Source organism: Colletes gigas, unplaced genomic scaffold (assembly GCF_013123115.1).
Source record: "Colletes gigas isolate AHSC1104 unplaced genomic scaffold, ASM1312311v1 Colletes_gigas_Sc00004, whole genome shotgun sequence".
Lineage (NCBI taxonomy): Eukaryota > Metazoa > Arthropoda > Insecta > Hymenoptera > Colletidae > Colletes > Colletes gigas.
In genome coordinates, this window is record NW_025106633.1 from 6,061,362 (window position 1) to 6,074,950 (window position 13,589).

At 38.4% G+C, this 13,589-nt stretch overlaps 1 protein-coding gene across 1 annotated transcript in view; it reads right to left on the reverse strand.

Annotated features, from left to right (window-relative positions):
* Positions 1 to 13,299, reverse strand: part of LOC122405351 (retinal homeobox protein Rx1-like) — a 67,297-nt gene extending 53,998 nt beyond the window's left edge. The window contains exon 1 of the mRNA XM_043410031.1: positions 13,125 to 13,299. Within this exon, the coding sequence (XP_043265966.1) occupies positions 13,125 to 13,299 (175 nt within the window). The remainder of the gene's footprint in view (positions 1 to 13,124) is intronic.
* Between the last annotated feature and the right edge of the window lie 290 nt (positions 13,300 to 13,589).

A 13,589-nucleotide genomic window follows, 5' to 3' on the forward strand; every position in this document is an offset into this window, starting at 1 on the left:
AAGCACTTTTACCTACGGCGTTCCAGAGCGCCGCGACGCCGTTACCTCTATCCCGACTGCTTTAATTCCGCCGTTCCTTTCAATGGGAACATTTTCCTCCCTATTAGTTCTTTGTTCCACCATTGTTATTTACAATTGTAGCGTGCACATATAACTTTTTGCTCGTTTCCGTCGTTGTGCTTGCCGAAAAAGGTTCGCGGTTATTAATTTTACATGAGTTATCCACGAAACGAATTGTTACAAGTTATTTCGTCAAGGTTGATGTTCCCCAATTTTGCAAACAATTTCTACAATTTTGAGCGAACCTTTTTCTGTCAAAACTGTGGCCGAGGAAATGATTTCAAGGTAGTTGATGCAGTATGGATAAAACAAAAATTTTTTGACTCGCGGAAAATGTAATTCTAGCGGGCATTACGCCGTGACTCGTGCAATTTTGAATTTAGCACGTTTGCTACGTGTAATTGAAATAGTAGTCTCTTGTCGAGAGATTCTCTGTACAGTGATAGGATAATATGTCCACGATGCAAACTGCATGGAGTACAATCAACACACTTGTGTAATCCCTTCTGTTAACAGAGGATCCTTAATTACAATTGCTCGATTATTTGTTGAACAAGGTAATGTCATGTTCACGACTACGATCCTTTTATGGAACTCCAATTATCCTTGCTGTGGAAATGCAATCTTCGAGTTGCAAAGTCGAGCACGCGTTTACTTTTCCACGTAGGATTTTTCGATAACGCGTGTGGAACAATTGAAATTGCAGTCACTCGCGATAAGAGATGTTTGATTGAACAGCGAGCGATTATTCCTTAATATATTACACGTTCGCGTTCATAATTCTTTCGCAGTGTTTTGATTGTTTGCACACTGTGAGGCAATTTTCGTGTTGACCCTCGTGTTAGCAGAGTATATTTAACTACGAAGGTTTCAGCATTTGTATAGTAATTACAAAATCATGTTGGACTTTGATTGTAGTGCTTGCAAAAATGGTATTCAAGTTGTACAACTCGTTTTATTTCTCATAAATATGTTCTACGTGCTGACCTAATCATTATAGCAAATTTTATACCTATCCATTTAATGCAAAACAGAAGAATTCAAGGAATTTTATATGACTGTAACAAATATATATATAATTGAAACAGATACTACAAATTTTAATAACATAGTAGAGTATAAAGAATCAAAGTGTTGGTTTTACAACGTTCGTTCGTATATTATCAGTGTATATCTTTCAACTACAGGAATCTGATTACTCATATACTAAAGTAACAACATATCGATAATAACAACTTGTCGTATCCGAAAACTTCGATTATAATTACCTTATCGTGCACGAAATTTTGATAACGCGTGTCGAACATCCAGCTGAGATTACAGTTACTCCCGGTGAGAGTAGATCCCTGATTAAATAGCGAATTATCCCATAATGTCTGACAAGTTCTTGATCATAATCTTTTTGTACCACCTCTAATTGCTTCCATCGCGTGAATCTAATCTTGGAATACTACGGATAACATCTACAACTAGACTCTTACGTTAATAGAGAATGTGAACATTAATCTTGTATGAAATTTCGATAGCATGCGTGAAACATCCAGTCAAAATTATAGTTGCTTATAACGACCAAATCTCAACCAAGTAAACTATTTTATAATATGTAACATACGTACTTTTGACTAGATTCTCGTATTAAGACGGTATTAATCTAAAATGGTGTTTTCAAGTAGTGCAATAGAATAGAGGCTGTCCAATTCTATATAAAATGGGTTAGACTCTATTCTATTGCTCGAAGACACCATTTTAATTCAATTCTATAATAGAATATCTCTGGTTAATTGGCGGACGATATGAACTTAGAATGATGTCTTAAAGTATTGCAATAGAGTAAAGCCTGTGCTAAATGATAACAAAAGAATTTAGCCAATTAGCGAACTATCCCACCAATTGAATTCATCTACCAGAGTCGAATCCAGGGAACTTTTATTCATTTTACATTATATTCTATGAATATTTTCAGTTAAGAACTTGTATAAACGAATAAGTTTTCAACCCTTCTTTTCTATGGACCACTTCTGACACTCTGCTAAAGCTCATAAACTCCTTACTCAGGATGATCACTATTCCTAAAAAAATTCTGCTCTAAATAAGAGTATATTATCCTCTTTCAAGTATGATAAATTTCATTTTCAAATTGATAGAGAATATTAAGTATTGTTGTGGCACAGAAAGGCTAAGATTGAGATTCTCAAATATAATATCCGCAATAAAAATAAATGTTTCATAATTCTCCATGGAAATTCCCCACGTTGTTAGTGCAATAAAACACAGGATAACCAATCCTCCAGGGATATCTTATCGGGGAACATCCAATTGAGTTTGCACTTTCGCGGTTACTCGCGACGACACGTTCACGGTTAGAAACGGAATCTTGGAGCAGCAAATTCCAGACAAGTCGATCGTTTTCGGGGCGATCTACGTCTCGATCGATCGTACCGATTCGAGTCGTAACGCGGTACTCGAATTACGCTTAGATCCGTTAAGACCGCGCGTGATTAATTGGAAGCGTGCTTGGGCGCGGTTAGCACCGCGCCAGCCGGAAAATCAGAAAGGATAATTGTGCGAATTACGAAGGAATTGATGCAATTACGCCGCTGAGCCTCGCCGGCATTATCGCGGCGTTAAGGATAGTTATTCGTTCGCCGCGCGCGGCTCATTATGCAGCGAGGAATTAATGAAATTTGAAAGTGCATTAATCTTCGGTCCGCGCCAGTACAAGGCAAGATTGATCGCGGCACACTTAACGCTCCTCCTTCGTTCCTTTTCTCTTTTTTTTCTCGATTCTCCTATCGCGACCGATTCATCTTGGCAACGTGTCGCTTCGAATTACATTCCCGCGCGGGAAATTCATCGGGTGCTCGTTCGCCTCGCGAATCGGACAACCTTTTCTCGATAAAGGCCGTTTCGCGCTACGGTCGACGTACGAGCAAGGGTACTTTTCTAAACAATGCGTGTGTTCGCATTAAGGTTGACACGCGTTACGCGTTACGCGTTACGGAAGCCAAAAGCACGTCAAACTAATGACAAATATTCCTTCTTGGAAGAAACCATTGAAGAGAAGTGGCGTTATTGTAAGAATTTTACTCAGAATATTTTTACGGAATTTGTATGGGATATGTGAAGAAAAATTCTAGATGTAATTTATTTTTATTCAAGCTTGCAAACAGGCCAATTATTCAATCTTACGGTAGCCATATTGCCCGAAAGAAAATAAAGGATAAGTTTAAATTAGATTAGCTTTTATTTAGCATCATTTCATTGCCTAAGTTATTTCGATTATTGCAAGAATTTTCCCAATTTTCTTTCGGAACACGTTTACTAGACTGTGTGTGTGTCCGCGGTTCTTTCATTTTTTTTATTTAATTTAGAATTGCGTTTTCGTACGAAGGTTTATCGACTTTTGCTACAGTGGAAATCGGCCTTAAGGCGTTTCAGCCAGGCTGGGACGCGCGAGCGTCATGATGCATTCGACGTCGCGCCGACTATCGCGAAACGATCGACGATTTCGAAGTGGTCGTGGCGCGTTACGGGGCCGATTGATATCTTCTCTAATTGAAAATTTTAACGATCGTTCCCGTACACGTCGAAGGATCGAATCGCGTGCTCCGACGAGATTCATTTTATTAAACGCATGCGGGAGGGGGGAGGGGAGGAGGATTAAAACGGACGACAGCGAGTAAAACGTCGATTATATGAAAATGCGAGCAAAACGGTGCTGTTTAATGGCTTTTCCCTCTATGACAGGGGTGCACAATTTCAATCAGTATTTTCCAAAGTTAAGAACCCAACCTCTCGCTAGTCATGGGGGGATGATAATTTTAAATGCAGAAAAGTGTGTGTCTCAAACATTTCTTTGCAATAACACCAATTATGTTTCTTTAACCGTACATACTGTATTAACACAAAAAACTGACACGATTTTTCCCCGGATAACTGAAATGGAATCATTTAATTGAATCAATTATATTGAAAATTACTATATTTTGCGACCACAAATACAAATTTACTTTCAAATTTGGCGGAACAATATTTTTCGTCTACTCCCCCCAAAAACGCGTGTGAAGAATTAGTTAATTTCATTTCACTCACACTCGAGGATGAATTATTTACATACGGTGCAAGGAACTGTTTTAAAAGTTACTCTATAAACAGATCAATTTAATTTTGTTCGAAATATTCAGATACTTTTAAATGGAAGAAAGACGTAAACAATTAAATACACACGAGTACTTTTTCCCCCAACGAATTAGAGTATATTATTTATTCTGTCAAATATCTTAAAATGTTTGTTAACAGACGTCTAGACGATGAAGTTTAAAATCTTTAGCCGGTTCTAGAAAATAAAATTTGATGAACTTTGTTATTCGGTGACCCAGACTTACGCGTGCTATATTTAACAGAGTTTTCTGTTGCATTTATTAATTTAGTCAATACTCGTTAAAATCATTCGGCAGACCACATATTGTGTACCACTGCAATATAGTATTTCTTTTCCGTCCTATTTATATATTTCTATGGAACGAACAATCCAGTTACGATCGATGATTATCGATCATACGACGGACGTTCAAATCACGCATGAAGAAGATGGAAGAGTGGCCACGAGGAAGGAAAGAGCATGATTTATGTAAATTTCGTGCAATTGCGATCAGAGTTAATATTATATATTCTGACTGTTCAATTTGTTATGATCGAATCGTACTACTAGATGATTTTTTTTCTCTGATAACTTGGGCAATCTTTGGTTGCGAACAAAATTAGATTTGTGTTATACAAATCAAATAATTGAATTTGAAACTTGTCAGGATAAATCACGGTTAGGTTGCAAAATAATAGTTTCTTGAATCTCACCCTCTCGACTTCATTTTTTTACTATTTACGATTCAATATCGTTAAATAAAACTATAAATTAAAATAAATCGTTAAATCGCACGCGTGCTCCAAACACATTTAAGATTATTTTTTTCGACAACAAAGCTCCGTACAAACAAAATTCATTGCACGTTTTCGATTTATTTTTGATCGCAGAATTTAGTATTAAACTTTAACGTCAGTATCTAACAATTTATACATATATGTCTTTCCAGTATAATTTTATATTTGTTTCAATTATAGATCAATCGCGTAACATTTGCTACGAAGAGGACTTGAAAAACCGTTAATCGAAAACGTTTCGAATCAAGTTGCTCGAATCGACCGACACGAGTTCCAGGTTCAATCATTTTTCCCCCTCCCATCGAGTCGAATAAAAATTTCCATTAGACTCGATCGCTGAAGGAAACGTTGCCGAAATTTTAATCGTTGCAGTTAATTGAAAATTAATTCAATTAGGACGCGTACTCCGCGCGCTGGAATATAATTACTCTGCAACGAAAACCGAGTGGACCGGTGGGCCGTACGACGTAAAAAATCACAACGACCTTTCACGTTTAATGACTTCATGAATTCCCTCGATGACTGGGACGCGCGCAGAAGGTTTTCGACAGGAATAACAGATCCGTTTTAAACCTACGAAAGTAGCCGCGCCGGTAATAGTGGCGGTACACGAGGAAGGAGAAGATAAGGTGGAAGAAGAAGAAGAAGAGGACGAAAAAGAGGCTGTAGAAGAAAGTAGATGGGGCAGGCGCGATCCATTAGTAGACACGTCAATTCAGCTCTTAAGAAGCGACTGACTTAAAGCCGCTTCCATCTATCTCTTTTTTCGCCCCGCTCCGGTTCATTCCTCCCTTCTTTCCATCATACTTATTAGCGGAGGCCGACCTTGCCTTTTACCTTTTCTTCGTTCTCGCGTACGGTATCATAATTAATGATAATTCGATTAGCGGGACAAGACTGGGCCCCGGCTAAGCAGCCACCCGTTCCTTTTCTTACACACCGACCACTTTTATCCGCGTTTTGCTTTACGTCGCTCCTCGATTTCTCCTTTCAATTTTCTCGCCACCATCGCCCGGATTTTCTGAATTCCCCGGGAGCGCCAAGGGTTAAGTGGCTCGATTACTCATCAAGACATTACGACCCCCTTCGTTTTGCAGATACTTAATACGATTTAGCCGGCGGAATCGTTACGGTAAAAAATTCCCTCCAATTACGGCACTGTCAATATTTTTTCTCTCGGGATCAAAGTGTCGGGTCATTTCGCGAGTCCTCGGCCATTTTTGTTTAAGTAAATTGCGTTACAGGACAATTTGCACGGATGGAAAGGAAGACCAACAGAGAGATGATCTTTGAGTACAATGTTCTTTCCATCGAGGAAATATTTTACAAGTAATACAAACCAAGATTAATAATTTTTCAATGTTTTGGTTTAACTAAGATAAATAAATGTGTACACATAAATGTGAAATGAAATCAAAATTTTGCATAATTAAATACGTAGACTTTTGAAACGACCTGATAGTTTGACAGTTTTCCCTCGAAAGAAAAGTAGTCCAACGATGCCATTATAATTTTAGAATAAAGTAAATCAGTAGGATTGCCCAAATGATTGTGCAGCTCTCTTATACTATACAAAACATTTTAGAAAGTCGCCGATCTATCATTGGCATTCATTGGTATACTTCGTGATTACTATTTATTACACATGATCTGGGATTGTAACTTAGATGGAACGTATGTCGATTTCTCATCATTAACATCATCTTCGATTGCCTCTGACGAAAAACTGGCAGACACTTATACATATGTATATCAGTGACTGACCTATTTAGTTTAAAGCAAAGAAATTTATTTTCTACATCTATGATCATGTACCTAATATTAGCTATAATTTTATTTAGCACGAAATTATCAAAATTATTAAGGGCACTTTTGCAATTTTTAATAATATTAAATCTAATTTTTTGAAAGGTAATTATATCAGTTTATAAAAAAAATAGCTGCATAAAATTTTGTAAACAAATAAATTTATATTTTGACTAGAATCTCCTCGAATTTACGTGATACTTTGTAATTTCCCACTAATTTGACTAATGAATGTGTACTTTAAAGTTTTCAATTCGCCAGTGATTGTATACTTTCGCTACTCGGCGTTAGCGAATGTTGTTTACTATAGCAATATGTGTGTTTGTGCATTCCAAAGTGAAAGCATGGGAGGGTTCATAGTATATTTACGCTTGACTCATTACGCCCTCCCCCACCACACGCATCGGTGGTGTGTCGTATTGTGATAATTTGTCGTGAGATATTTTTACCTGTAATAGTTCGTTGTGTGGTATTTTTAACACTGCTATATTCTTTAATATTTTACCACGCAATGTTATTGTTTGATGATATTTTGCGTTGATTGTTTCTCGTATACATACGTATAGGGTGAGTCATATAACTCTACCTCGTATACGTGCACTAACTATGCCTCGATTTGTCAAATGATACTTTAGATAGTTGAAATTGCATAGGACTTTGCAGTTGGTAAAAGTCAATAAAATACAAACAGAAATATTGAGAAATATTTTAAGAAACAATCGCAACAATTGTCTAAAGTACACCCATGCTTGAGAAATTTTAAAAACAGATATTCTCGAAAATAAAGCCTCGTCTGAATATTTGCTGCAAATTTTCAATTTATTTTTACACATAGAATTAGTTTCTTTTTGATTGCATTACGATTTCAAACGCTTAGCTCGTCGTAACCGTGAGAAACGGTGAGGTATTTGTGTTTTAAAAATGTACGACTGAAAGCTGATTTTATATTCAGAAGCAGTCGACGTTGGATCATCACCGGCTGTGAACATTCCGTAAAATTATCTTCTTCCTGAACCGCCGCGGCGCGATTCGTTAATCGAACTTCATTAATTATTTCTCGGTACGCGTGGTTGCCGGAAGCTCTGATTTCTAATTCTCTCGCCTCTCTTCCGCTCGCATCGAAACTAACGACGACTCGTTCGGCTACTAAGTTGCCGCGGTGGCGCGTCAATGCCGAATAATGAATACGGGAGCGACTATCGCGACGCATTAATCGTCCCGAGAGAAAGAAAAAAAGCCCCGACGCCAACGGAATGGTCAAATAAATCGGAGAGTCGTCGATGACGACTCTCTCTCGTCCACGTGCAAAGTCGATCTGTCTCGATCTCGGAGACGATAAAATCAATCGAACCATGAGTGGACAGTGACAAACGGTTAAGTGCATTATGCAAAAACGCTCGGTTATCGATCACCGACACCGGTCGCGAGCAACGAAATTACACGGGGCTTATTATCGCGGAGCATCGCATGCACGGATCTTAAGGACACTATTACTCCACTTAAAGCTTTTTTCCGATACTCAAAATCCATTAAATCATTCCGCGAAATTAGTAAATTCGAGGTTTTAAATGAATATTGAATCATGCAATGTGTAAAGGAAACTACATACGTATATTCATATTTCAAAGTATGTATATATGTAGAATAAACAAACGTTGAACATTTGTCTCTATATCATATTGTCTGCCTGTCGAATTGTTCACCCAACGTCACTGTATGAACAAATTATATCCAGACGTACGTGCATTTCAGAATTTTGCCTCTTGTTATTTGACTTACTGCTTCTCTTCAAAAATTATAAACGATATTGTAAATTGCCTTGAGATTTTGCAACTCTTTAAATTAAACGTACTTTCGTCATTTATGAGAACGTCAATCATTTTAGTACTAACGTAAACAAACAATGTGAAACGGTTCACCTATGTATCCACCCTTAAACATCTTGTCAAACCTCACCTAATATTCTGTTCTACTCGTATCAAAGGGTAATTTCTACACCTGTAAATAAATAATAATCAATATTTACAAACAACATATGCGAATTCCCTAGTTTCTCCACTTTTTGGAGTTTCCTGATCCATCCTGTCCCCCAGTTTTTCCCCGAAAAGTCCCAAACGGTGCCTGTTTTTGTTCCCCCACCCTCCCCCCGGGGCACGAAACACGAGGAAACGCTCTTAATATCGCAAACAGTGGATCAAACGAACGAACCTTAACCGGACGTAGGGACGAGGCGTCGAACCGCGCTAATTCCCATCGTCGAAATGGTCGGCGATTCGCGCGGTGAACCGCCCCTTCGTCGATCCACTCGATGCACGAGCCCTCTTCTGGCTGTAATTTTTTTCGCTCGACGGTGGCTTTCGACGGGGGCCTGTGTGCAGCCTGAAAAACGAGCCAGCGCCCGTACGAAATTGTTTTGTCGATTTCGACCCTTCCGGGCGAAAGTGTTACGTCGATGGCGGCGCGCGACCCGTTTGCTGGCGATACGGCGGCAAGAGTGACATTATAAACGACAGTCGGTGGCCGGGACACCGTTTTCGCAACGGGCAACGACAAACATACGAGCGAAGTCGACGACAACGGTTCGACTCTCGAAATTGGAATTATCGGAGATACGTTTCGACGGGCCGATACAGTCAGAGGTTCGCGTTTCACATCGCCTCCGGACGACTAATTAGCGCCCGCGCACGGTAGCGTGCCACCGGGGAACCAGATCGTCGCGATACTAACGATTTTTCAATTATACGCTAACGTCGTCCGTTGCAAACACTGCACAATGCTCTGCTGCCGTTTCAAAACGAGAAAGAAAGAGCACCGGGGGTTGGCGAGAAAGGCTATCGAAACGTCAACAAGTAGCTAATGAGGGATCGATGCAGCTGATTTCCTCGATGGAAATTTGTTGGACTTTGGAAAATGGACTCGACAAATCTTTCCCAACGGGACGGTCTACCGCGATCGTCAATCGTTGATGATCGCCTAATCCTCGACCTTTGGACCAGGTGGCGACGAAAGATTTACCTCCGCGAAATAAAAGTGATTTTAGATATTTTTCTTATGATCGAAACAAGAAAAATGAAACGGAGTTCGAAGTGAAACTCTTGAACATAGGTCTGACGCAGATAAAAATATCGAACTAACAGTTTTTAATCCGATATTTAAATAGAATTACCACGCAATTCTAAAATCAGAATTGGGCAAATCCTGAAACTAGATTTAGACTGAATGCCAATCAAAAACATTCATTTATAAATTGTAATATGCGGAACTCTTTAATTTAGTTAATCGCGAATAAAAGGATGCAAACTTATTAGAGAAACTCCTTAATGGAATATCCACATCCAGTATAAATTATTGTACTGTGTATTTATTCGTCTATCTAGTAATTGAAATGGAAAATGAAATTGTAAATATAATATGCTCCCACCGACTAACTATTTATTTATTTTGCTACTCCAATTCACAAGCAATAACTTAATTGTTCTACTCCTAAATTTTTCTATACACTATACGCTGCGTGGTTAAAAAGTGGAGGATGGTAAGAACGATTGATAGTGAATTATTTTGTGTTAATAAATTTGTGGTTCGATTCTGATTAAAATACGATCCAATAAATGATTCGTTGCTATGTTTTGATTAAGGGAGTTGGTCGTTTAACACGCGAATAATGAATAATGTGCGTGTGAGATAAATGTATAAATTGGACGCATTGGTGAACTGAATATTTATTCATATAAAAATTAAATATGTAACAAGTTATCTCAAAGCTGCCATCTGCGCAATTCCTGCACGGACCGTTAATCTTTAGGCACCAAACGGACCATTTATGGTCCCCGGTATGCGTGACTGTTTTATTTCTCTATTAATAAATACCAAAATACATACGTTTTAAATATTACATAGGCCTTAATATTGCACGATTGCGAAACAACTTGTAAGTTTGTATACACAGTGTATTTAAGTATCGAATTATACTTGGATATCTAAAACAAGTGGTGAGAAATTTAGGGTCATATAGTACCATTAAAAATAGAAACAAACATGTAGCTAATGCTGCATTGCATAATGTGACAGTTCAGAATTGTGAAAATATCTAATATATTTAGTCTGAATAGTAAAAATAATTAAAAATGATTTCTTTGCATAATTATTGAAAAATAAGCTACATTAACTGTCAAAGTAATATACAATTTTCTATCCCCATAAATCAAATTAGTTATTTGCACTCATTCGTCAGACACTATTGCAAGACAAGAAAGATTATTAATTACGTCAAATTCTTTTATCACGTTTTGAATTTATGATTCCACGACTGTTCTTATACAACAATAATTACGACAAATGCTTGCCTTGTTAATAAAACTGCGGCTGTAAAACATCGCGTACGTAACAAGTTATTTATTTTACATCGTGCATAATCATAACGTACGCTTTTAGTCCTTAATGACTTATCCATGCGCAAGATTAACAAATAAAGTCGTTCGCATTACTGGAGCTGAAAAATTAGACAGAGTTTACTTACGGACCTACGTGAACTGGATATTATGTCATCTACTTGTATGATAAATGACCCTAAATTCCTCGATTCCTTTTTCAGGCTTGTATATTCAGCAACACGTAGAGAAATAATTATGGAAAAATCGTTACTCAAAAAATATAATACGAAAACTAATTTTCGTTCGTTTCGTTTGCAATAATATCACGCAAGTCCCAATTATCGATTAGCATTCGTTATCATCAACTGGCGACTGGTAAACAATATCACCTTCCCTCAGTCGGTCATGTCTTCATAAAGAATGATTTATTACTCCCGCGCATTTGCAGTGACTTATCTCGATAAAGCGCGACGGGTATTGTAGTCCAAGGAAAAGCATATAATAAAGCTAATGTACACATGAATCGTCTAACAAGGAAAAAACAGCGCCGGTCGGAAAATCGCGATTTAAATCCACCGTAATTGTTACCTGATTTCTAATTCCGATTTCTAACGAGAAGTGCCGAAAGCGCTAATGCATTCCACCAATTAACGTCGCGCCACGAATCGCGCCAGAAACGCATCAAGGTTTTCACGACAGAATTATCTCGATCGTCATCTCAATTTGTTTAACTAGCGCATTACTAATTGCCTCGATCGAAACAATACCGCCACGCACGTGGAAAAGCAATTTATTTGTTCTAGTAATTGCAAGAGACGCATCGAAACAATCGGTATGTTCACTGACGATCGATCAGAATATTGGTTAAAAATATTAAACAAATTCTACGAGAAATATCCAAGAAGAATACAACGGTAAAAATTCAAGAATCTCTCGATAACAAACTAATTTATATAGTTTTATATACGTCTCGACTCAATGTCGGTGAGTCTCCTTCTATAAACAGAACATATTTAGTTTAGCCTGAAAAGATAGGAAAATGTACGAAAGCACTGTAAAGAAATTAACAAAAACTCTTCGAGAGATTGAAAAGTGAAAAGTTTTTATATTTGTATCAAGCTAGATCGCATCTAATGCGATAAAAGCTTGATAGAATAATTCTGTTCAGCCGCATTCGCCGATAAATTATCAGTAAAATGTCAAAGATCGATATAGATACGATGGTTCGATCAACGTTCACGATTAAATCGAAGTCTTGATTGAAGCGGGGGATAATAGCGAACCCAATAATTGGATGAAATGATTGATCGAAGCTGCTTTGTTAATAAGTCTCCGGGGGTAACTTGAGCCGTTTTGGGATTTGGGATCCAGTGTCCTGGATCTAACACAGGGGTAGCAAAGAGGAACGAGATTCGTGCGACTCATGCGTGCCCGTCGGACAGAACGTGCCGCGTACAGCTTTCTTTGACTATATCGTCGAAGCAAATTGGCTACCGACGTTTCTGAAAACTGCAAGTGTTTCGAATCGTCGAACTGATGCACAAACAACCGCTTATGTTTGTCCAATTATTATAAGTATTAGTTCAGAAGTTGAAAGACGTGGGAGTAACAAAAGCTAATAGAACGTACCAAAGAAATTAGAGGGTAGCTCTTGAATGGGTATGGGTAACCTAATAATTTATTTGTATAATTAATTAACTTCGTTAAGTAAAATTGCGTTGGACAGTACCACTCCAGCAAATTGCCTTAATGGAAATTTCTAATCTTCCTACGTCTGTAATTTAGGAAACAAGGATTGAGTGTTTGTTAATTACGAAAAGTAACATTTTGTGTTACGACAGACACTTGTCCTTTTCGCCACCTAACAAAAACGCTTAAAAATATTAACAAACGATGAGAAACTAGATTCTTTTCCCTGACCAGTAGAAACGAAGTTTAAGAGAATGTTACCAGCGTTTTCCTGGGTGTCCCGCGCGGTATCCTCCATTTCTTGGTGACTTCTCTTGTTATTAGCCAGTCCAAGGATCGCGTCGATGCTGTGTCTCGGTGTGCTGCTCGCTGGCTTTGGCAGGACGATGTCCTGACTGTTCTGCGAGGCTGTTTCGACGAGCTGCTGCGAATCCATCGTCGGAAATCCGAACGTCTGACCTTCGATCAGCTACTGGTTGGGCCACTGTCGTCGCCGACGAAAGGATCACCCGAACGATCCTTCCCAAACGCACTTAGTACTCGATCGTGACGCGAAATGACTGTTCAGGACACGTGTTCTCAATCGGAAAATACATTTTGAGTGACGTCGTCGCGCTACCACGCGGCAGGATCTGCGACCTTTGCTCCGAAGTATCCTTCAGCCACCACTTCGATAATTGTCCACAAAGTTTCTCCGGTTATTTCCAAACGGTTGGGCCTAATTGT